Source organism: Ictidomys tridecemlineatus, chromosome 5 (genome assembly GCF_052094955.1).
Source record: "Ictidomys tridecemlineatus isolate mIctTri1 chromosome 5, mIctTri1.hap1, whole genome shotgun sequence".
NCBI lineage: Eukaryota > Metazoa > Chordata > Mammalia > Rodentia > Sciuridae > Ictidomys > Ictidomys tridecemlineatus.
Window position 1 is genome coordinate 137,430,056 of NC_135481.1, and position 25,146 is coordinate 137,455,201.

The 25,146-nt window shown below is 49.5% G+C and overlaps 1 protein-coding gene across 5 annotated transcripts in view; it reads left to right on the forward strand.

Annotated features, from left to right (window-relative positions):
• The first annotated feature begins 550 nt into the window (after positions 1 to 550).
• Ntrk3 (neurotrophic receptor tyrosine kinase 3) overlaps positions 551 to 25,146 on the forward strand; it is a 424,455-nt gene continuing 399,859 nt past the window's right edge. For 2 of the 5 annotated variants that reach the window (XM_078051196.1, XM_005320115.4), the window contains exon 1: positions 551 to 1,455. In XM_078051196.1, the coding sequence (XP_077907322.1) occupies positions 1,208 to 1,455 (248 nt within the window). In that variant the 5' untranslated portion in view covers positions 551 to 1,207. The remainder of the gene's footprint in view (positions 1,456 to 25,146) is intronic. The other 3 variants (XM_078051195.1, XM_021722885.3, XM_005320117.5) reach the window with 3 other exon arrangements.

The following is a 25,146-nucleotide window of genomic DNA, read 5'->3' on the forward strand; positions in this document are numbered from 1 at the left end:
CAGCCCCGGTCCCTGGGTCCGGGTGGCTCTCTGGGGTTCCTGTGCGCTCCTGGCCCCCTAGTCACCATCCGCGAGCCTGTGCCCCCCACCCAGGCTCGGGTGCGCTCCCCGGTCACCTCGGCCACGTACATTTCACTTCCTCCCGGCTGTCGAGATTGCAGCAAAACCGGGCAGCACGAGGGCCAAAAAGTGGAGAGGAGAGCGCCTTTCGTGTCGCGCAGCCAGCTTGCCAACTCTCCCTCCCCAGCGCCGACCCTCGCAATCCCAACTGCAACTTTTTCCCTTCCGTCTCGGTTTCCCCTTGGCTGCGGCGAGCGGACGCGGGGCCGGGAAGCTTAGAGCGGGCGGGCGGGCAGCCGCACGGCTGCGGGTGGCGGTGTCGGCGAGAGCCGAGAGCCGGCGAGTGGGTGGGTGGGTGGGGAAGGAGGAGGGAGAGGACCGGGTGGGGGGGGTTGGGAGAGGGGTGTGGGGAGGGGAGGGAGGGGGGAGATTCCGCTCTTCTGCCGCTCCCAGCCCGGGCGGGGGGCAGGGGGAGGAGGCCACGACGAGGGAGGGGAGGAGGGAGGGAGGGAGCCGAGGAAGACGCTCCGATAACCCGTGCGTTTCGTAAGGCTCGGAGCACTTGTACATTTCTGCAGGCGCGCAGCGAGCCATTCGCGGCGGCTGCTGCAGCTCCGACTGCATCTTCCTCCTTCTTCCTCCAGCACTGGGTGTGTGTATGTGTGAGTGTGTGTGTGTGTTTTGCAGGTGTGTCCGTTTTAATTCTGCCCAGTAGGTGGGACTTGGTGACTTTAGCACCATTTTTCCTTTTTCTTTCCCCCCCTTTTTATTATTATTATTTTTGCCTTCCCACCGTCTGTTGCAACCCGGCAAAGTCTCGGAGTCGGAGAGCGCGCCTCGCTTCCAGAGCCCCTGGACCCGACAAGCCGGCGAGCGCCGAGCCGGCCACCATGCCCGGCAGACCGCGCCACTAGGCGCTCCCCGCGGCTCCCACCCGGCGGCGGCGGCGGCGGCGGCGGCGGCCGCGATGGTTTCAGACGCTGAAGGATTTTGCATCTGATCGCTCGGCGTTTCAAAGGCAGAGGCCCCCCTCCCCCTTCCCCCCTCCCTCGCCGTCTTTGTTTCCTTCCCCCCCTGCTCTCCCCACTCCCCCCACCCCACCCCCCTCTCCTCTCCTCCTCCTCTTTTTTAGAAGCAGCGATCGGAGATGGATGTCTCTCTTTGCCCAGCCAAGTGTAGTTTCTGGCGGATTTTCTTGCTGGGAAGCGTCTGGCTGGACTATGTGGGCTCCGTGCTGGCTTGCCCTGCAAATTGTGTCTGCAGCAAGACTGAGATCAATTGCCGGCGGCCGGACGATGGGAACCTCTTCCCCCTCCTGGAAGGGCAGGATTCAGGGAACAGCAATGGGAACGCCAGCATCAACATCACGGACATCTCAAGGAATATCACTTCCATGTAAGTCAGGCGGCCGCTCCCCAGCCCGCCTCCCCCTCGCTCGGTGTCTCCCTTTCGCCCGCCCGCGGCCCGGGAGCCGGCCCTACGCCCGCCCCAGCTCGCCACTACCCGCTGCCCGCCGGGCGCGCGTCAGGCTCGCTCTGGCTCGGGAGATGCTCTCGGGCTGCGTATTCCAGGTGACTCTGGCCCTAGCGAGGCGTGATTCGGTGATGCTTGTGTGTACCTCTCCCGGGAGAGGACCCTAGAGCGGGCCCAGGGCTTGCGGGGCTCAGCTCCCGCCCCCGCCCCCACCCCACCCGCTGTAGGCTCATTTCGAGGGTGCGAATTGGGTTCTTTGCCCCCCACTAAATAGCAACAGTTTGGCCACGCTCAAGTGGAATAAAGTAGACGAGGCTCGATTTCCTGGCAGAGGCGGCGGCAGCGATAGCGGCGGCGCAGGCAGCGCTTAGCCGGGAGGGAAGGTGACAGATAGGGACTGCTTGCGATCCAGCCGAGAGATGTTTTAACTATTTCCTTTTGAGACAGCAAAACACGCTGACAAGTAAACAAGTTGGGAGCTGGCTGCTCGTGGGGAGACTTTGGACGTGTCCAGGCCGTCATGGACGCCTACCTCTTCCCTTTCCCTGGCGCCGGCCGGCCCTCTCCAGCCCCATTTTGGGCATTTCTGAGGACACCCCCTTTTCCCACCCTCATCTGCATCTGGGCGCCTACAGATCCCTTTCTCTGCTTGGGCTTTGATGACTGCTCTGGATAATTCCGAGTCAGGATGATGAAGGGAGGAAGGACGTGTGTTTTGGGAAGGGGGTTTCTTCTAGCATGGTGCGGATCTGTTTATGTGGAAAATTGAACTCTGCTTGGCGTTTGCCTGGTTCTGCCCCATCTGAGACCTGTGGTGACCTGCTCTTATTTTTCTTTAGTAGAGATGGGGAACAGAAGCATAGGAAGGGGAGGAAGCAAGAGCTTAGAGACCTGTGAAACTACCCATCCTTTCTTTTATTCCTTGGCCAGGTGACACCCCCCCCACACACACACACTTCCAATCCTGCCACCCTACAGAAGGGTGTGGATGCTCTGGGATGTTCAGAGGATGGTTCTCCTTTATTTCTCCTCAAGGTTCCCATCCCCTGGGAACCTCCAGGAGTGGGTAGGATGCTGAGAGAGGTTTGCCCCGAAGTGCTGGCCAGGTCTGAGGAAAGCATTTGGGGTGGCTCTTTACCTCTTGAAAGGACTCAAGCAAGAGGGGCTGAATGTGCCATTGGTGCTGCTGTCCTAGCGTCAGCTCTCTCTTGCTTCAGCCCAGTGTGATGGGGCCGCAAAGCCAGGAGGAATTGCAGTCCTGCTCTCTCCAAAGCCCGCCAGCCCTCTTGGCTTAATGGAGACTGCTTTCGTTCTTGCAGCTGACAGTTCGAGGGAAATGGACAGCCCAGGAGATGTTCCTGACTCCTGGCTCAAGCTGGACCCATATCTCAGCTCTGTTGTTCACCCCTCACCACCTTCAACCTGGCCAGGGATGATAAGACAAGCAGCCAAGGCAGAGGGGTAGGAGGAGGAAGGCAGGAGAAGTAGGATGAACCTAGTTGTCCCTCTCCTTCCTTGTAGGCCACAGTGTCCTGCATCCCTCAGGATGTAGGGAAAAGGGCCTTTGGTGAGATTGTCAGGAAAACTGTCTTGGAAGTGCACATCTGGGGGAGCCATGTGTGGAGAAGTAGACAGAGTTCAGTGGCTAGTCCTGGTACTTGGGAGTCCAAGCTAGGGATTTCCAAGGGACTAGGTGGGCTACCGGTTGAAGAGGAGGAGCCCCAGGGGCCCCATGTGAGTCTGTGGGAGCCAGTGAGCTGCATCTAGTTTGTTCCGTGTTCCATGGATATGGATGTGTGTATCTGTTGGATGGTAGCTACCGTGGGAGGCAGAGATGGTCACAATCACGTAGGCTCTTTATAGCCACACGGAGGTGTCACTCCTTTGAAAATGAGGCTCAGGGAAGCAGTTTGACAGGGAAGAGTTGGGTTGGTCTTTCCAGGCTGCTGGATACAATGGTGATGGGAAGAGCCTAGGGTAGCCTCTGACCCTCTTTGGCATTGGAGGGGACCCTAAGAGAGCAGCTGGGGGGATAGCAAACAGGGAATGGGGTGTAAACCCCTCTGTGTATGTCCCCATTCTTGTTTTAGGACTGGAACCCTGGCAGACTGGCAGGACTCTTTCCCCTAAATCTGCCTCAACACCAAAGAGCAAGGGAACTGTATTCCCTAGGAGCTGTGGGAGTGGCATATTGGGAAGGGTCAGAGGTCATGAGTCGGATGACCTTTCTTCACCCCATTTCTCCCCAGTGCCCTGTTATATATGTGACTGATATTGACTGACCTCAGGAAAGGGCCAAGCCTTTTACTCTGGAGGCAGACAGCCTGGAGAGAGGGAGAGGAGTCTTGTTCACCCTGGAAAGAGCATGTGGCTATCCCTATTTTACCCCTGAGGAAATGGAGGCTCAGGTGGTAAAGTAACTTCGTCCGGGGTGGAGCCAGCCTTAGGAATATGTTCTCTCCAGCACACGATTGCACTCTACAGGATGAAGGGGCTTGAGGGGCGAGTGGAAGGGCCTTGCCTTAGCTTGGCCTGGAGAAGTGCTCTTCGAATTTATGATGTTTGCAGAGACAAGGTTTTGAGGAGGCCCCCAGCCTCCTGTCAGCCTAAAGCTCTGGGGACTGGTGTTTGTTTCTAGGTGGGCTTGGATGGGCTCTAGGTATAAGGAGGGTGGGGCCTCTGCAGATTCACCCTCAGGTCCCTCCCTTGGGTGCTGGATGGATCGTCTTGAGTTTTCAGAGGCACAAGAGGTCCGTGACCCTGTGGTTCTGCTTCTCAAGGCAGTATGTGGGATGGTTCCTGTCCTATCTGAGCCTGGCCGAGGGCTGCCTTGGGTGGACGGCTACCACCGCTTCCGCCACTTCATTGTATCATGAAGAAATTAAGTATAAAATGTCAGGGTAGAAGTGTGGGATCTCACTTCTGCCCCTCTCAGTGCCAAGCTGCTCCAAAGGACTTTTCCTTTTGGACTTTTTGTTCAGGAGAACAATCCTTCTGCCATTAAAGCTCTTGACACACAGTGGCCTCATCTAGAAATGTCCATGCGCAGCCACGCCCAACCAGTCTCTGACGTCACAAAGGCAGGAGGGTGGTGGCTGGGATGGTGGGCTGTCTGGGCTGGGTTGGAGTGGTGTGCCTCCTTGGCTGTTAGAAAGAAGATGGAAAGAAGAAGATGGCATTTCTGGGCCAGATGTTCTTGAAACTAGTTGCCTGGGCTTGCAAAGACCATGGGTTCTTGGCTGGGATGCTGAGCTGCCAGCTGGGTGTCACCCCTAGCCACCACAGCATTTGGCAGCTGTCTGGTCCCTTTATTTTCCCTGCTTCCCCTGAAGACTCTCTCCTCACTGGCAGAGGGGGCACATGGGGCTTTGCCACATTGACTCTTTGATTCTCCACCTTTCTAAGTATCAAGGGGAGACTCAGCTTTGGTAATTACCAGTGAAAACTGGGATCCCAGCAAAAGTGTGAACCAGGCCCCAAAGCCATCAGTCAGGAGGTTTAGCAAGGTGCTCAAGCCCCAGGATTGGAGCTAGGCCTGAGGGAGGAGGCATAGGGGACTTTGAGGTGAGATTTGGAAGGGGCAGTAGTTACAGCCCTGGGGAAAGAGATTCTTCCAGGATAAAAGCTGGGGCCCTGGACCCCACTGGTCTTGGGATTTTACACTGAGGCAGGGCTATTGGTTGGCTTCAGGCCCTCCCTGGATCTAGAGTTTCAGCCTCAGCAAGCCCAGTAGGTCAAGCTTCCATAGGACTCCCTGGGGCCAAGGACATTGGCCCTGCGGTTTCATGGAACCTGCAAATGTGAAAGCTTTGGGCAAAATGAGCCTGGCCTGCCAATAGCTTTGACAGTACTTGTATACCAGCTCCAGGACAGTTGAGCTTGGAGCCTGGAGGCTCCTCGGGGTCCTGCCAGGCTCCCGCCACCCTCCTGCCTGGCCAAGTGTGCTGCTGAAGGGAGGCAGGGCCTGACACTGGCTTGTCTGTGATGCTGTCTGTCCTTACCCTGCCAGTCAGCCCTGGCTGGTCCTTCCTTCTGTCTGAGGAAGGAGCAGGGTGCCACCCCAGGTGAATCTTGAGTGGGTAGGTGTGGATAACCTGTGGCCCTCTCTGGGGATGGCCCTTGCCAGTATAGTGGTACCTCTACTGTGGCCTGTGGTTCCTATCCCAAGTTCTCCATTGAGTGGTTTGTGTTGAGGTCACAGGCACCTCATTGGCCTCTCTTCCCAGAAAGTAGCAGGTTAGGAACAGGGGAAGGATTGGGAAACACAGGTATGTCCTGACCCTTCTCCTGGCCCTCTTGAGCTGTGTATCACAGGGCTATAGTCTTTCTGAGCTTATGAATTCAGCTATGAATTGAGGCCGTGGGGTACAGTGTCCCTTCCCAGTTTGGACCTCTGTCATCCCCGAACCAAGGAACATCCCCCAGGAAGCTCAGCCAGGCCAGGGCTAAGGGTCCCTTCTTTGGGATGGTGGTCACTCTTGTGATAACACCAAGAGGAGGGTGTATTGGGTCTCTCACTGGCTGTGGGCCACTTGTCATTTCCTCCTTCTGCCCTCTCCCACATCTAGAAATCTCAGGTCACACAGACTTTGAAAGAATTTGTGATATATGACACAATTTGAAGTCAACTTCCTAGACCAAATGTCACACTTAAGAATGTGCCAGGGCCTGCAGCCTCTCCTTTGTGGCTGGGTACCTAGCTTCATGCCCCCCATTCTGCACCCTGGGCTCAGGGCCAGGAAGACATGTTCCCCACAAAGTTCTCAACCCATGGCTGGAGCAGGGGCCTCCACTGGGTGAGAGAAGGAAACATTAGAATTCTACTTGAAAGTATTCTTGCCTAGAAAAGGGAATATTTAATATTTAATGTATAAAGATACCTAAGCACATGATAAATATGAGTATTTGGGTTGCAAATTTTTTTTGTTGCCAAATCATGTAAAATAAAATTAAAAAAAGCATGGTGCCCTTGTTCTTGTCATAGGAAGGTGCTGAGCTTGAGAGGAAGGTGAGTGAGGGACAGGAGAGGTGATACTGAAACCCCTGGATCTTCCTCTTGGTGTTGTTCCAAGGGGAATTTGACGAATTAGGCAGTGGACAGAAGGACATGAGGCAGGACCAGGTTAGGGCAGCTCTCAAAAGATGATCTCCTAGTACTTATGAGGAACCTGCCTGTTTGTCCCAATGAAGCAAATTCTCCGTCTGTATGAATTACCCACACCCATTTATATTGATTCCCAGTTTACATGCTACTTAGAAACTGTTGAGTTTGTTTTTGCAAAAGCAGACATTATTAGTCCCATTTTACAGATTCACCAAAGTCACGAACAAAACCTGGAGTCCTAGGTATTTGAGTCACTCTGGCTCCTTAGTGAAAAGGTCCAGAGGCTTTGGGGTAGCCGGAAGCTGCTGCTTCTGCGCCATGGCCCTGCCGCTGCAGCTGCACGTCCTCTGGTGTGTTGGGAAGGGGGATGCTGAACATTTTTATCCAGAAGGTGGTTTCACTTTCAAGGGGCCCCCGGGGGGTATGGTAATGACCTGTTTCATGGGACTTGTGGAGGGCGGTTGAGTGTCCTGGTAACTGTTCTAAGAGTAGCCTAATGGAGGCTGGACTTATTGGAGGCTGGTTGACAACAGATCTGGTGACCAGCTGAGCCATCAGCTCAAGTCATTTATCATTCCCTGAGCCTCACCTATCTGTGCTTGGGAGTCTTCAGAACACTCCAGGAGGATCCCCCCAAGTTTTAGCTGCCCTAATCACAGGGCCCACCAGCATTCAGAACTGGAGGGCATCACTGCAAGCCCATCCTCCTCTTATTCCCCACGAAGGTCTTGAAGTCCAAAGGGCAGGACTCAGCTGGGGGTTCCCAGGTTGCTGGGAGACTTCTCCTCCCAGGTGGGCTCCCAGGTCGGGGTGCGGCCTCCTACTCTACCCTGGCTCCTGTTCTGGGCACTTTGACAAAGCCAGAGCCTCCTCCACAACTGCGTCTCCCTCTGGGGTGATGTTTCCAAATTCAGGGTCCCCAGAGGCGACAAGTGTGTGTGAGGCTGGCAGCCCCAGGGCTCCTGGCAGCCCGCAGCCCACGCCAATTAGAAATAAACTCAATGAGAGTTTCTGCTGAGCTATTTACATGTGGGACTGCAGAACTGGGCTGGGCACACTTGGGAGCCTGTCCTTTCTCTCTGGTCACACCTCTGTCCCTGGTCCCCTGCTGGCTTATCCCATCTAAAGGGTCCCAGGTTCTGGGTGACGGAAGATTCAGAATTTCTTCCTCAGGTAGACATCATCAAACATGGAGACTCTAGAAGCTACTCTCGTCCTATGCCCAGTTTTCCCAGCTGCTCCTCCAGCCCTGTGGACAAATCTCTTCCCTCCTCCAGGCCTCAATTTCCTTATCTGTAAGATAAGGATAATCATAACAGCTGTGTTACAGCAGCACTCTGTTGAAGTTCAGTGTCCTGTGTCATGTCTGGCAAAGAGAAAGCTGTCGATACATGATAACTAATAACAGCTAGCATCTATTGAGTACATGATAACTAATTATGGCTAGTATTTATTAAGGACAAGAGAACCAATGGTTGCTAGCATTTATTGAACACTTATTCCAGACACTGTTCAAAGCACTTAAGGATAATACTTCATTGTGGCATCATACCAACTCTATGAATTAAGTGTTATCAGTCCCATTATATAGATGAGGAAACTGAGTCCAAGGAAGGTACTTGACTTGCTTAATTTCATACAGCCAATAAGTTTTTAAGTAATCTAGCATTTAAATATTAAGCTCTTTTGCCTATATTCTCTTCCTATATTTGTAAATAGACCAACATACACATACGTGTCTATATATGCATGAATCATGTCTAAATATACACATGCACATGAATATATTGCTATTATAAGTTAATAGGAAACTAAAAACATTGAAATGAAGGTCTTTGATGTTATTCTAATTTCCTAGGTGAGAATTGCCCTGGCTGGGGTTAGAGGGTAAGGCAAACGGGGTAATTATGGGTATGATGTTGGTCAGGTAGTTTTGGCCAACACAGTCCCTTGGCCTCTAATGGTGGGGGAGGCTTTTGGGCTTTCCTTCTGACCGGTTGCCAATAACCAGTCCTCCCTTGAGGCCTCTTTGACCACCCCATAGTATCCTGGCCTCTGAAGTTGCACCAGTCCCATGGAAGCTGGCAGGGCCTCAGGGAGCTGGTGGCTGGGTCACCAGTCAGCTCCTCTTTGGGTGGAGGCATGGTTCACAGGATGAGTCCCTGGCTGCCCATGGCCAGAGAGAACCTGCATGGGGTAACAGAGGTGGGGAGTGGCTTCTCCCAGCTAGAGCTTTGAGGTTTTGGGGCTGTGTTTGGATGCAAGAAGGAAGGGGGTGGGCAGCCAGAGTTGGGAGCTGGTAGAGCATCTTTCTTGAAGGGAGGATTCCGGGTCTTTCTGTCCCCTTCTCTTGCCTCCTGCACAAATAAGCAGCCTCTTATCCCAGTCTCCTATCTGTTGCCCCAGCTCTCCATCCTTGCTCACTGATATTCCATCTGTCTCTCTGCAGGGATGAGCTATGAGCATGGGTGATGGCTATAGCTGTCCCCATGGAGACAGAGTGTCCTGCAAAACAGCTAAGATTGCAGGGCATTTGTGAGCACACCCTCATTGTTGCTTCTTCCTGGCTGTATGAATTTGCCATGTCATAGAACCTCTCTGGACCTCAATTTCCACTCCTGGGAGTCCGTGTCATGTAACTCTGCAGCCGGGTCCCCTTAAAGGTTTATTGGTCACTGTTGAAGCCATGTAGTGATGTACTCAACAGGCTTTGTAAACAATCCAGCACGATGTTGGCTATTTCCACTTCCAGATGACTGGGGGAAGATTTTTGACTTAGGAATATCAACACTCTGAACGGTCAGTCGGTAGATCTGGAAAGAGACTCAGAAACACTTTGGGTCAAACTCAGTTTTATAGAGGAAGAACTTGAGGCTTATGAGAAGTGAATGGATTTGGCTCAAGCATCCAGTGAATTCCTAGTACAAGGTGGAGCAGGACGCAGGGACCCTGCCTCTCTAGCTGTGTGACTGGCCCCCTGCCCTCTGGTGTCTGCTCTGAGGCCCAGGGATTACAGAGGTAGGGGAAAGAGCCTCCAACTAAGAGAGATCTCAGATTAAAGTCCCAATCCTGACTACCTGTCGCAGTACACCGCATGGTGTGCGTGCATCTGGGGACATCATTGTGCCCCCCCAAGTGCCTTTCTTCTGTGTTCTGTGCACAGCACGTTTGAGGTTTCTGTAAACAAACCTTAAAGACTGGCTTCCTGCTTGCCAATATGGGCTTCGGCTAGACTCATAGTGACCACCAGAGGGCAGTGCGGCGCACAAGACCGTCAAGGCTGGTGACTGACTTCAGAGGGTGAGGGGTGGAGCCACAATGTGGCCCTAGCAGGGTGGGAAGTGCATAGTCAGCTTGTACTATCAAAGATTCCCTGAGCCAGGGCTGAGGCGGGAGGTCAGCTCTCCCCTAGGCAGGGCCTCTCTCAGCAAGCTTCTGTGCTTGCTTCTGTGCAGTCCAGCAATATGAAACTCCGGTCCCAGCCTTTCAGGCTCAGGAGCTTCTGGGTTCCCCAGGAAGGGGCTGAGAGAGTGCCCTGGATGGAGGGACTGTCCCCTTTCCATCACATCTCAGTCCTAGCAGCAGCAGCAAGCAGCACATTTGCACAGGGGTGATGGAGATGAACCAAGAGTGTAGAATAGCCCAGGAAAATCCAGTCTTGATAGGGACACAGAAAAGCTGATGGACAGTTACACTGTGCAGTGAGCTTTATATACAGGCTCAGGCTGTTTTGATATGCCAGCCTAGGCGTGAAGTCGTCTCTCACCTCTCCCTGCCTTCCAATCCAAATTTGGGAATTACTGAACACCATGTAGGTACTCGGTAAACACTAAGCCCTAGAAATTTTTAGAGATGAGAGCTTGGTGCCATGTCTTAAGCTCTCTAGACCCTGGGTCTGCTTTCAAAGAAGACCCCATTCAGTGGTGGGCATGAAAGTGCCTTTGCTAACCAGAGGCTTGGGCCTTGCCTCCACAGGCAGTTTCTGTTGCCTCCTGTGACCTGCCAGCCCTTTTCTGTTCCAGGCAGGCTTGTTTGAGCAGGAATTGTTCCCATCCATGTACCAATAAGTCTATGAAGGAGCCTTGTTATCAGCTTTAGCGACCAGGTCTTTTGCTTCTGTAGTGGGTGCTGAGCTTGCAGGGCTGGGTCCTATTCTCTGACCTGAAGGGCCTCCCACAGCTGCCTGACCAAGGGATGCAGACAGGGCTCTCTCTCTCTCTTGTGATCAATTTTTGCCCACCAACTTATTATTTCTGATACTTTTTCTGAGGCTGGGCTGCTGAAGAGCAGGAATGAAAGTTAGCATTTATGACCCTCCAACTGGGCTGGAGCCATCTGCATAAGTAACCATATTTATTTATGGCAACTACTAAATGAAGCTTCAGATTGTGACTCTGCCTCCTACCAGCTGTGACCTGGGCTGGCTGTGGAACATTTTTGACCCTCAGTTTCCTCATCTGAAAAATGGTGGTAATAAAAATAATATGGGGTTGTCAGTGTGAACATGAGTAGTTTGTGTAAAACTCTGAATGCTGTTTCCCCTCCCTTTTGTTTTCTCCCCTTGTCATTACCATAATCCAGAACCTCATCCCCACAAGCAGGGGTGCTTTTCATGGCCCTCAGCTGTTCTTCCTGCTCCCAATTTCTCCTCCTCCTCTCTCATTTTACATACCCTCACAGATGCCTTCTAATCAGGGTATTCAGTTAGAACAATTCCAGTGCCCTGAGCTTTTTAATGACTCTTTTTTTTCTTTATTGAGAGGTATCACGAAAAATAGAGACTTCTTTAGTTAGACAATTTTCCTAGTTCTGACTCTGTATGGATTTAGGCAAAGTTGCTCAATGACTCTGAGCCTCGGTTTCCTCATCTGAAAAATCAGACTTATAAAGACATCTTTGTATAGTGGTTGTGGGGATTTGATGAGATTATGCTAAGTACCTGGCATGTGATGGGTACACAAGGGCTGGCTGGCAAGTATGGCAGTGGAAGTTTCTAAGAGGTAAGGGACAATGACATTTCAGGGTCCTTAATGAGTGGAATTAAAGGAAATTATGAGGGGAACCAACACGTGGATGAAGCTGAGGGAGGCAACAGGAGGACCCGGGTGGTGTACATTGGAAGAGGAGGCTGACTAGCAGAGGCACGTGTCTGCCACAGTGACGGGGAGGTTGCTTTGGTTTGCACAGCTAAGCGACCCATTTGGGGTACTAAATGTCAGAATGTCCTCCCAGGCAAAGCCTTTCTGCTGCCTGCCTTCCACACCTGCCAGGCCGAGGAGTTGGATCCCAGCAATCCCCGTCCTGGGTAATTCGGTAGCACCCAGTCTCTGGCAGATGTTGTCCCATGTGGTTTCATGACTGTTCTTGGCCCTGACGCTCTTCCCATTTACCAGCTGACTTCCTTTTGGCTGTTATCATGGAATAATCCTGTCAGGCCCAGATGGGGCTCAGGACCAGCCCTGGTAGAAAGAATTTAGGAATCCTGTGAGAGAGTGGTGACCTCAGATCTTCCCTCAAGTCCATCCTTAAGAACCTCCAAAGCATTTTCCTTTCAGTTCCATGTTAAGTCACAAGAGGGCACTAGACCATGATTTCCGCTGGGAGGGAGGTGCCATTTAGCCTTATTGTGTTTGTGTCGTGGATGGAAGTCTGAGCCCCGCTTGTTTTTTTTCCTAGGTGCCAGCAACTCTGAGGTCACTGCAAACCAACTTGATTAAACCACAGCCCATAGCACCAAGACTGCAATCTCAAGGGGGGTCTATTTGTATAGTGACAAGGTCATGAAATTTGGTGTCAGAACTGGGTTCCTTGCTCCGCCCCTAGCTTTTTTTTTTTTTTTTTTAATTATGACTAAGTTATTCGGTTTCCCTGGTCTTTATCTGCAGAGTGGGAGGTGTTGCTGAGATGTTACCACTGATTAAATGGTGTGCGGAAAGTGTCTGGAACATGGTGGATACTCAGTGAGCGGCCTTCTGTCTCTTTCTGGAAGAAGGTCAAAGTTAGGCCATAATCCAGGGGATAAGTCTGGGATCCTGTGGGTCTGATGAGGTCATTTTACTTCCCTTCTACTCCACCATGAATGCTCTGTGGTTCCAATTCACTAGGGGACGGCAGTGACACCCAGTGGCTGGAATGGAGAACAGCAAGTGTGTTCTGATTGTGGAGGGCGCTGATGATGGGAATTGTTGAGGGCAGATGATACTGAATCTGAGTTAGGGGCTGTCTGCTTCAGGGAATCCATCAACAGAATATCTCCCCCTTTATGGGTGGGTGCTACTGAAGATACTCTGTGGGCACCAGTGTGGTGATAGCTATTGGGATTTTTCTTGCCTGTGTCCATAGGATGAGGTCACAAATAGAGAAAACCCTGGCAACTGATTGAGTTTATAGGGGTCAACCAATTCTGGCATCTAAAAAGTAAACCCTTTCTGGAGTTCATAGAGTAATACTCTTTTTGAGAGGCTTTAATATAATCTATCTGGTTGGCCTCAACCAAGAGACTGGAGGTCTCTGAGCCTCAGTGTGTGTATTTGGAAAATGTGGGGGTGGGGCTGGCTGACCACAAGGGCTCTTACAGTTGAATTTGAGTGTCAGACATCACTGTACCCCCTTTGTTCAGTATGAGGTGGGGTGAGGTCCAGGGAGAAGGAGGGGGATTGGGCTTTAGGCTGTGCTGGTGAACAGTCTCCATCCTGGATAAGGGAGGGGCCTTTCCTCAGCAGTAGGGTAGACTTGAGGCTGGAACTGGGGTGTCCGTGGCTCCTCACCTTGCAAAGCCTCTTCATTGATGCACCTGAGATCCAGGAGGGAGGATTGGCAGACGTGCCAGGCTCAGGAAGTTATTTAATATCAGCTTTGCTCCAGATTGCATTTCTGACTCCCTGCCACCTCTTAAGTGGCAGTCATTTTAACAAATGTGGCGATAAGACTCCAAGTGGGAAATAACATGAGGAAGGGGGAGGGGGCAGGGTGTGGAGGAGGGGTGGAGTTTTATTCCCTTGGCAGAAACCTTGCCTTGGAGTCACTCAGGAGGGAGAGTCATAGAAGAAGAGCTGGGGCCCTGCAAAGCCCCTGGCAGTGAAAGAAGTAATAAGAAGTGCCCGATTTTTAGGGCGTGTAGCCTACAAGCTCCTACTTTCTCTCCGGGGGAGGGCCCTATGTCACTGGTAAATTCTGGCTCCTATCCTTGGGGCAGGTGTAGGAGGGGAGGCCCTACATTCTGTTTTTCCAAAGACTGTGTTCCAAGGGCATAACAGAACACTGATGGGGGCCTGGTGTCGGTGGTGCGCTTGGCCTACTGTGAATGTTGAGCTCCAGTTGTACCTAAGTTGTGGAGTGCCCAGGTGTCTGGCTACCAGCCTTGCTGCCTGCCAAGGGCCTCCTAGGCTCTGGACTGCTGGGGAAGGGTGTGCCAGCAGGGCTAGCCTGGCTCTTCCTTCTGTAGGATGGAGAGGAGGAGTCCATACTCTTTCATCTTGTCCACTTGCATCAACTTGTGCCCAGCTAGATGCTCAGCCCTGGGGTACCTTGTTGAGAAAATAAACCATGATCCTTCCCTCCTGGGAATTTAGAATTGAATGAGGGAAGCAAGGGTTCCATTTACCTAGATAGAGATTTAAAAAATTCTAGATATTCCTGCTCATAGATCCTTTTAATGTTGGAAACAGTGGAGTGAGATGTCAGGATTGTGCCCCTGGCAGTGAGATTGATTTACTGGCCTTGCCCTTGCCCACAGAGGACCTGTGGTGTTCTAGGAGAAGCCACACACTGAAAGGCAAGAGAAGTAGCTTCCATTTCTTTTCCTGTCACTCTCTGCCTGTGTGAGACAAAGATTGAGGGAGAGTGGTTTGCTTGGAAGATGTTATAGCTTGGATCTGGAATGTCCCCCAAAAGCTCATGTGTTGAAAACTTGGTCCCCAATGCAGAAATGTCCAGAGGTGAGACTATTGTGTAGTGACTGGATCATGAGTACTCTGACCTTATCAGTGGATTAATCCATTGGATGGATTAATGGTGAGTGGATTATTGGTAGAAACTTTAGGTAGGTGGAACATGGTTGGAGCAAGTATGTCACTGGGGGTGTGCTTGTGACTATATCTTGTCCCTGACCCCTTCCTTCCTCTTGTCCCTGCTCCACTCCTTCCTGGCCACCATGAGTTGAGCAGTTTTCCACTGCCAGGCCCCTCTTAATCTTGGTCCCCAAGCCATGGAGTACCTGGTCTAAAACCTCTAAAACCATGAGCCAAAATGAGTATTTCCTCCTTTAAGTTGTTATTGTCAGATATTTTGATCACAGCAGAAGATCTGACTAACACAAAAGGGACCCAGAAAGCCTGGGAGAGGGAGGAGAAATGAAATCGGAAGGAAAGGGCCAGGAGCCAGGAGCAGATATGCTCTTGGCTAGAGGCTCTGGGGGCACCCGTTCATTCATGGATCTATTTGAGTATTTATTCAACCTGGGTTTATTTGAGGGCCTCCAATGGGCCAGGCACTTTTGTGCAGGCCAGGAAAGCAGTGGTGAACTGGACAGAAAAGGTCAACATTGTTGTTCTGAGGTCAAGCAGCAGCCTGTTAGGTTCCTGGCTCGTGTACCTGGATCCTGCTCCTGGGGATCTACCTCCATAGATGGGAAGTGGCCAGGTGTGCAGAGTTCCAGGGATAATTCCCTCAGTTCCTCAGGGCCAAGTTCCTGGGAGAAAATTCCATCTGAGAGTTCATGGTGCAGGGGAAGTCAGCCTTTCCCCCTGTGTGCTGGGTGGAGGTGACCCTGGTGGGATGAGGCACAGGTTGGGACAAAGAGACTGGCCCCTCAGGGTGTTGAAGAGTGGGACTTCAGCTTCCTCTCTCAGCACCTGGCCCTACTCAGAGTTTATCAATTCCCTCCCACCCTCCCCTCGATCTCAGAGCACCCAGGGTCCTAGGAGAGCAGAAACAGCTGGAAGCAGGAAGGACAATCTTATACCTCTCTGACCTTCATCTAGGATTCATTTTCCAGGCTTATTTCTCATCTCCATGGAAATGACTGGTCACTCTTTCCTGAGCGTCAGCCTTGGACTGTGTCTCCCATCAGGCAACTGCTGCAGCACCCACCCTCGTCCTATCCATCTTATAGTCAAGGCTGCTGTTGCCTGTGGTCAGGTCAGGCTCCACCCCATTGCCCCCTGCTGGGTCTGTCCTTATCTACCCAGGTGGGACCACTAGACAGAAGAGGGTGGCATGGCTAACATCTCTGTCCAGCTGAGACCCTCTGGAGCCTCGCCCATGTGCCCTGAATGATATCAGACTTGTGTTTATTTTTTTCCCACTGTGCTGTGAGCTCCCGAAGGCAAGCAAGGTGGCTCCTTCTGCTCTGTCCCCTGTAGCCAGCTCCTGGTAGGTGACAATAAAGACCTGTAAGCTAGAACAGGCTCATTTCCTGTGTCACAGCTCTGTGACCTCCTGGCCTGGCAACAGTGCACATGCTTCTGCCTAGATGCCATACACATTGCCCTCAAAGGTCTGCATTCTTCTGTGGGCCTTGTGCTCTGTCCTCAGCACACCCGCCTGTTGGAGGAATCTTGCTCTTCCTAGTGAGAGCAAGTGCTGTGTGATGCTGCCTTCCAGGCTGTTCTAAGGGCACTCTGATTTTAACTCCTTTTATTCTCAGCACAACCAGGTGAGACATGTACTATTTCAGGTTGAGTAACCCTTATCTAAAATGCTTAGGACCAGATGTGTTTTATATTTGGGGTCATTTTTTGGATTTTGGAATATTTGCATGTACATAATGAGATATCTTGGGGATGGAACCCAAGACAAAACACAAAATTTACTTATATTTCATATAAGCCCAGTAAACATAGTCTGAGGGTAATTTAATACAAAATTCTTTATTTTTTATTTTTTATTTTTTTATTGGTTGTTCAAAACATTACAAAGCTCATGACATATCATCTTCCATACATTTGATTCAAGTGGGTTATGAACTCCCATTTATTCCCCCAAATACAAGTTGCAGAATCACATCGGTTACACATCCACATTTTTACATAATAATACAAAATTCTAAATAATTTTGTACATGAAGTTTCACAATGTGGAATTTTCTACTGGTGGCATCGTGCCAGCACTCAAAATGTGTGAGATTTTTAGAGAATTTTGGTTTTGGATTTTTGGATGGGGGATGCTCAACCCGTATCATTCTCATTTTGTGAATGGGGAAATTGTAGTGTAAGCTGCTAAGTGATTTGCCCTAATCATCCAGCTACTAAGTGGCGGGTCTGACTGCAGAGTCATGTGCTCACGCCCCGTGTTGCAGATGACCTTGATCATTTCTTGCCAATCCCCATTTACCTTTAGTTTTGGACCCAGCCCTCCTCCCACAGCAAACAGGCACCCTTCACTGACAGGACACAGGGCTCTGTTCTGACTTTCAACTCGGGCAACGGTGAGGAGCATGGAGCAGAAGCCACTCTTGGGACCAAGAGGAGTTTTGGATTTCTCAGTTTCATGGTGTTTCCAACCCCATCTTTAGAAAGTGTCCTCTAAAGGAGTACAGAATGGGTGGGCCTCTCTGGGCCTGTCCCTACCACCAACTTACTGGTTGAGTGTGGGCAATCCATTCTTTCTTTCTGGGCCTGTTTCCTTGTATTAGAAATCAGAGGGATGGACTAGGTGATGTATTTAAAGAAATTTTTTTTTAGTTGTAGATGGATCCATTAACTTTTAAAATTTATTTTTAGTGGTGCTGAGGATCAAACCCAGTGACTCACGCATGTTAAGCAACTCTCTGCCATTGAGCTACAATCACAGCCCCTGCACTAGGTGGTCTTTGAGGCCCCTCTGGCTCTTCCTTCCACTGGTTCTCTTGTGATGGCTGGGAATGGGGAGGTTAGGAAAACCCCCTGAAGCTGGAGGGGGTTGTTTGCCAGGGGCAGAGTCTGTAGGGGCAGGGGCAAGGGCATGGCCTGTGCTGTGCATAGGCACCAGTGGGGTCCTTGTTGCCAAGTGGGCACACATGTTCTGTGGAATGGCATTAGGGGTTTCATACTTGCGTGTATGTGCCCATGACACCAGGGTTTATTAAAGCACAGACTGTTTATTAAACCCCAGCCCAGGGTTTCTGATTCCATCTGCCCTCCTCACCACCACCACCCCCCCCCCCCCCGGAAATTTTCATGTTGGTGATGGAGAGGCTGCGGGTCATGACCACACTTGAAGAAGGACTCTTCCTGAGGATGGCTTTCAAGCTATATGTCCTGGAGTGAGATCAGAGGCGATATGGGATTCTGCCAAAGATTTCTGTGAGGGCTGGGGTTGTAGCTCGGTGGTAGAGCGCTTGCCTAGCATGTGTGAGGCACTGGATTTGATCCTCAGCACCACATATAAATAAGCAAAATAAAGGTCCATTGACAACTAAAAAAATGTTTTAAAAAAGATTTTTGTGAATAAAGTTTCCCAGACTATAAACCATCTGAATGCCCCCAATCTCAAAGATATGAATTCACTCTCCAGCACATTCTGACAGGGCTTGTCTGGGTGCCAGTTTCTCTCTCTGTCTGTCTCTGCCCCTCTTCTCCTGTGCCCCAAACATGGTACCTGGCTCCATCTTGAATTTGGCTCCATCCTCACCTCTCCCCACAGTGCTGGACTTGGCATGAACTTGCTTGGACCTTCAAGATTCAATATGCAGTTGGGAGGTGAAAACACAGTTATGTTGGACAGAATGCCCTTCCAGACTCAAGCTGATTTGTAAAAATGATTTGGGAGGCAAGAGAAGTAATTCTGTAACCACAGCTCAAGAGCCTTAGTTGGCTCCTAATTACTCCCACGTCAAGGTCAGAGTTCTTTCTGTGCTTTTGAAGGCTTTCATGTTCAGGTACAGCATCTCTCTGGAGCCTTCTGCCTGTTATCCTCCCATGAAAATCCTCTGCCCCGGCCAAACTCATCTTATGTTCATTCCTTAAATAATCCTAAGCATTTCCCACTCTTGAGTCTTTTGATCCAGCTGCTTCCCCTGCCTGGAAATCCTCTGTCCTTCATTCTGCTCATCTGGATCCTTCCTATTACTCTAGTCTCACTTTTGAGATACTCTGTTGTCCAGACCTCGTTTATGGATCGCTCTATCTTTGCAGTCCCGTGGCTGTTGTTTGTTGAGTGCTTTTTCTTCAGGCCTGGGGGTTTATACAGTAGCTCATTTAATCAGAACAACAACCACATGCATGGAGAATGGCTCTCATTTAGCAGATGAGGAAATAGAGACCAAAAGATGCAAGAGCTTGCCTCAGGCTGGAGCTGTAAACAACAGTTAGGATTCAGACCCCGGCTGACTGCAGAGCCTGTGGTCCCATGTTTATTGCAGCAGTGGGTGCAAAAGCAAAGCAATTGGAGACAATCCAGAATGTCATCAGGAGACATTTGAATCGAAAGATGAATCATGGCACATTGAAATGATGGAATCCTATATAGCAGCTACCATAAAAACCCTGTTCTCTGTGTAGTAACATGGCTATATTTTGAAAACAAAATACTAATGGGAAAAAAAGCAAATTGCAGAATGACATGCCATATATGTAAGTTAAATATCACAACTGATACAATGTATTGTTTATGGACATGATTCTGTAGTAAAAAGATAAAATTATGGCTAGATACAAACCAGTTTCCTTATTGCTTTATCTGTAGGGAGAGAGAGGCGGGAGGAGGGAGAGAGGGAGGGAGGAAAGGAAGGGATGCAGAGGGTCTGAACTTTATCTGTTATGTTTTTCTCCTCTTTCTTCACGATGGTGGCATATGACCCAATGGTAATGCTTCTTCATTCCAGGAATGGGTAGATAAAGGATTCAACATATAATCCTTTGTGTTTTTTTTTCTCTACTAAAATAAAACTCTAGAAGCCCTAAGCATCAAAAATATCATTATGCGCATCAGATTTGTAATTTAAAACAAGAACAGTATTAAAGTCATTGTATGTATTGGCCACGGCTGCCATAACAAAGCCTGGGGTGTCTTAAGCAAAAGGAATTCAGTTTCTCACACTCTGGAGTCTGGAATCCCAAGATCAAGGTGTCAGCAGTTGGCTTCTCCGGAGGTCGCTCTCCTTGGCTTGCAGACAGCTACCTTCATGCCGTGTCTTCACATGGTCTTTCCTCTGTGCGTGTCTGTGTCCTAATTTCCTGTTATAAGGACGCTCGTCATATTGGATTAGGGGCTACCCTAATGACCTCATTTTATCTTAATTGCCTCTTTAAAGACCCTCTTGCAAATATAGTCACATTCTGAGGTCTTGGGGGTTCAGCATATGAATTGGGGGCAAAGGGTCACAACTTAGCAATCCACACACACTCAAAAAGGATGTCTGCTGAAATGAACAGATTTTCCAGGGGCAGAATTCTGAATTCTGCAGAAGTTCATCAGAGCTGAATTTTCCTCAGTTTTCTGATTCCTCTTGCTGCTGGTGCCCTAGCATCTGTGTGGTTGGCATTGTGGCCAAGGTGGCCCCATAGAAGAGGTTGCGTGACTCTAGGTGAAACAGAGATGGATAGAGGAAAGGACACACACAAGCAAGCACAAAAGCCCAGATGGTTCCCGGGGACGGTTCTGATTGTTTTACATTTAAACCGCAGGAGTAGTTAAGTAACGCAACATCTCTATCAATTGTGCTATTTTTCTATTTCTCCCTCTTGTTAATCAGTTAACTTATTAATTTGATATCTCAAGAGTTGACATTGAATACCTTGTTCGAGTCAGCCACCCAGTGGGCAGTGGTGGACTCCTCACCTCCGGCCCCACCAAACGGCAGCAGACTAGAACTGTAGATTTGGGGTAGCAGTAAGGAAGAATGTCCCAAAAGAATGGCCACAAAATGGAATTGCTTTCCTTGGGATGTATAAATAAATAGACTTTACCTCCATCTTATCATTTGATAATAAAAAAATCTCATTCAGAAAAATTCGCATCCATATAACCATGAGCTAGAGCCTGTAATTAACATTTTATCTGCCTTGCTTTACTACATTGTCCATCCACTCATCATTCCTCCATCCACTCATTTACCCGTCCTATTTTTCTGATGCATTTCAGAATAAATTGCAGATGTTGGTTCAATGCCCTGCAATATACTTCTGCCTCTATTTCATTAGAATTCAATATTTGTTTCCATTTGAGGTAGCATTTTTATTCAACGAAACGCATAGATCTTAAGTGTCCATCTTCTGCCTTGTGACAAATGCATACACCTGTGCCACCTATGCCCATTCAGATTCAAAATGTTGTCACCTGGAGAAAGTTCCCTTATGTCTTTTCCAAGTCCATCTCCACCACCAGCTCCCCAGAGGGAAACCACTGTTTTGATTTTTCACCTACAGATTGCTTTGGCCTGCCCTACAGCTTCCTATAATGGGATCATATCATATGTATTTAGCAAGAATGACTTTGCGATTCCCCCTCGTTGTTGCAGGTGTCAGTATTTGGTTCTCTTTTATGGCTAAGTAGTGTGACATTGCACGTACGGAAAACCTGAGTTTATCTGTTCTCCTGTTTTTGGAACTGTGGGCTGTTTCCAGCTTTGGACTATTATGGGCAAATCTGCTATGAATATTTTGGTACAAGCCTTTTGGTGAACATATGCTTTTGTTTTTCCTGGGTCACTCCCCGCGAGTGGAATTTCTGGGATGTGCAACGAAATTTGTGTTTAACTGTATAGGACACTGTCTGGCCTGTTTCTGAAGTGGTTGTACCAGTTTACCTGCTAGGTCTGCTTTTGATTAATCGGGGTCAGGAGAGGTTCATTTACATAAGTCCTGGAAACAAGACCCATGGAGTCTTTGTCTTAGGTGGGGCAACTGAGGGGCAGAGGTGGCAGACCTTTGCTCAAGGTCACTTACCTGGCCGTTGGCAGAGCTGAGATCCTGACTCAGTTTCCATGTGTGTGGGTGTGGGGGAGCGCCTTCAGGTGCTCCCAGTCCCCTGTTCTTTCTGAGCCCCCTATTCTCTCTGACACTGTGAAAGTCAGGGCCAGGTGGGCACTCGGTGCTCTTTGGTGGGGCTGAGCCCCTGGGCTGGGGTGCTCTAGTCCAGAACCTGAAGGCTTTCTCAGGGTTCTCTGTCTATCCCAGCTTTGCTGCACCTGCCAGGGGCCCAGGCTGGGTCCCGATTCATTGCACAACTTCCCTGGGTTTGTACCTCCCACCCCCAAACACTTCAGCTGGGAATCCTGTGGGAAGGGGTTTAGATGTCAGTCCTAGTGAAATAAGAAGTCCATGAGGGTTTTTCCTTTTAAGTAGGAGATGAATCCATTTCATCTTAAGAGATGGGAGATACACACACACACACACACACACACACACACACACACACACACACACACATGCCAGAGAAAGAAGGGCCACGTGTATGGGATTCCTTGGGAGGGCCCTTCATCCAGCTGGGACAGGTGGAAGGATTTCCCAGGGGAAGGGACAACAGAGCTGGAACTTGAAGGATGAGCAGGCATCAGCTACTGAGAGAGGTCGGACGTAATGGAGGTTATTTTAAATAGAGGGAAGAGTGTGAAGAAAGCTCTGGAAGCAAGAAAGCCTGTCAGGAGCTAAGGGAAGGTCACCCTGGATGGAGAAGCAGGTAGTGGATCATGGAAGACTGAAGGACTGTGGACTTCTTATAGAGGCAGGGTGGTTGTGAGCTGAGGAGTGAGTGTTTTTTTTCCTCTTTTTTTTGGTGCATTATAGTTGTAGATAGTGAGGGGGATTTATTATTATATATTTGTACTTGCACATAGCAATATAATTTGGCTAATATCACTCCCCAGAACTTTCTCTCACCTTCCTCTCCTCCTGCTTCCCTGGTCCCTTTCCTCTACTGATCTCTCTTTCATTTTCATGAGATTCTCCCTTTCTTTTCCTTTTTCCTCCCTGGCTTCCACAAATGAAAGAAAACATAAGACCTTTGACCTTCTGAGTGTGGCTTATTTCACTTAACATAATGTTCTCAAGTTCCATCCATTTTCCTGCAATGACACGATTTCATTTTTTCTTTATGGCTAATGAAAGCTCTATATTGTGTATATATACGTATCCCTTTTCTTTATCCATTCATTCATTGATGGACACCTAGGCTGGTTCCATGATTTGGCTATTGTGAACTGTGCTGCTACAAACATGGATATGCATGTATCACTGTAGTGTGATGACTTTAATTCTTTAGGGGATAAAAATTGAGGAGTGGTATAGCTGGTCATATGGTGGTTCTATTCCTAGTCTTTTGAGGAACCTTCATACTGATTTTCATGGTGTTTGTATTAATTTATAATCCCTCCAATAGTGTCAAGGCGTCCGGTTTTGTCCTATTTGTCCCACCAGTGCTTAGTATGTGCCTGGTTAAGTAAGTGCTGGGCTGACACATGAATGAATGAATGAATGAATGAATGAATGAGGAGACCTCCAGCGGGGGGTGGTAGGCTGTGGGGACTTTTTCAAGGTCAGGGTTGCTCAGGTATGATCTGGGTTCTGAGAGAGGCAGATGCAGTTGGGCTGAGGTGGGATCCATCACCTCTAGGCCAGGAGTCCAGCCAATAATTCTCCACCTTGTTTGCTAACATATCAGCCGCAGGCAGAGATTGGCCTGGCCTCATCTGAAAGGCACCAAGGGGCATGGTGAGGGAACTCCAGCTCAGGAATGCCACTTACTAAAATATATTTGTTTATTCAGAGATTTAATTAACATGTTTAAATATTAAAGAGTAAACAACGTGTGTCTAGTGGGACTCAACATTTACCAACAGGAGTTCTGGCTTATTTGATGATTTGTGTTTTCTCTGCCCTAAGAGTCATGTTCCAGGCTCTTGTTTGGGGGTGCTGTGGGAGTGGAGGTTCTCCCAGGACAGGACAGGGAGGTGGGACTAGGAGAACAAAAAGTCAGGAGAGGAGGAACAGGGTATTGTCAGGACCCCGAAGGAGGTACACGGAGGTGGAGAAGGGAGGGGAGGGGAGGAGGAGGAGAAGGCAGAGGGCAATTTTCTAGCAAGGCGGAGCTATCCAGGCAAAAGAAACCAAGACACTGCATTCAGTTTCTGCTGAGAGAAGAGAGAAATTTGGAATTTTAGGACAATGGGACCAAGGTGCACAATAAGACGGCTGGTGGTAATTAGGAAGTCTTTGGGGGAATCTCTACAGCTGGGGGACTGAGGGGTCTTGAGTTGTGCTCCTATGAGGATACTCCACGATCCTGCAATCAGTTTTCAGTTTCCGTATGCTACTTTGTGTGGGATGAGCTTCTCATCAGGATGCCAAAAGAGACTGCAGGCTGGGTAGTGACTGGGTAGAAGCAGCTCCATGACTTGTGGTCTCAGTGAGGGAGGGAAAGGTCTGGAGTGAGAGGGAGACCCCAGCCACTTGGCCAGGTAGAACTCCATGAAACCAAGGGTGTTTTGCAGATGATCTGCATTACAGTATCTCTGCAAATGAAGTCCTGGATGCGGACACATTACACCGGGGGTTATTTATTGGCAATGTGCTCTACGGTTTTAATTTTTTCTTTTTGCTTATTCAGGCTTTAGCTCCAGAGGAAAATAGCCTGGGGTGGCTCCGAAATAGATTCTCTCTGCCCCATTAACTTATTCAGTGAGTTTAATGGTCCTTTTTCCTCTCAGCCTTGAAGCCATCATTAAAGGCAGAGATTTATAAAAGCAAAGACACTGAGCTTTAGTCAAACTCTCATTCTGGGCTGGGGGAGACCAGGGTCCAGGGCAGCTAGGTACCTGCTTCTGCCCAGCTTTGGTGGTGAAGATCTTGAGTGGGCCCAGGACCTCAGGACAGAAGCTCTCCGTGGATTAGATGGTTTCCTGGTTCCTTTGGGGTATGTGACACCACTCCTCAAAAGCTCTTAGGGATGAGTGGCCCTGGCTCTCCCAGCTCTCACAGAGCAGGAGTCACAGATGTCTCTGAAAAGCCTGAGGCTGAGCTCCCTCTGGTCCTTAGGAGGCCTCTAGGATTTTTCTAGGGACGTCCCCTGGCTCCCCTCATGGCCACCACTCACCATCTGCTGTGGGTTGGTTTATAGAAAATCAACTCAACAGAAGTCATTTCACAAAGGGACCAACTTGTTAGGAGCCAGTTCCCTTCAAGCCAAGTGACTAGAAGGCCAGTTATCCCAATGACCAATGAGCAAAAAACCCAAACAAACCCAAAGCCTGTGTGATAAATGCTCAGTTTTCCAAATTTACCAAAATTTTGATTAAGGAATATTATTACTAAACCAAGCCAAGTGCAGCCAGCCCAATCCAAGACTGAATTCAGTTCTCTCCACTTCCTCCATTATTTGTGCATTTGTGAGGTGCAAAGCCAGAGGTTACAGAGGATACTACAGAAGAATAAAATAGGCCTGTTCTTCAAGGGAAGGTAGATGTGAGGTCCCCACAGAACAGGATGTGGTAGGAGTGGGGTGGTGGTTTGGGAAACAGAGAGGAGGCCATATCTCATGTCTCTTGATTCACATGGGGTCTGGATACAGAGGGAGGTTTGAAGGGAGTTTGCTAC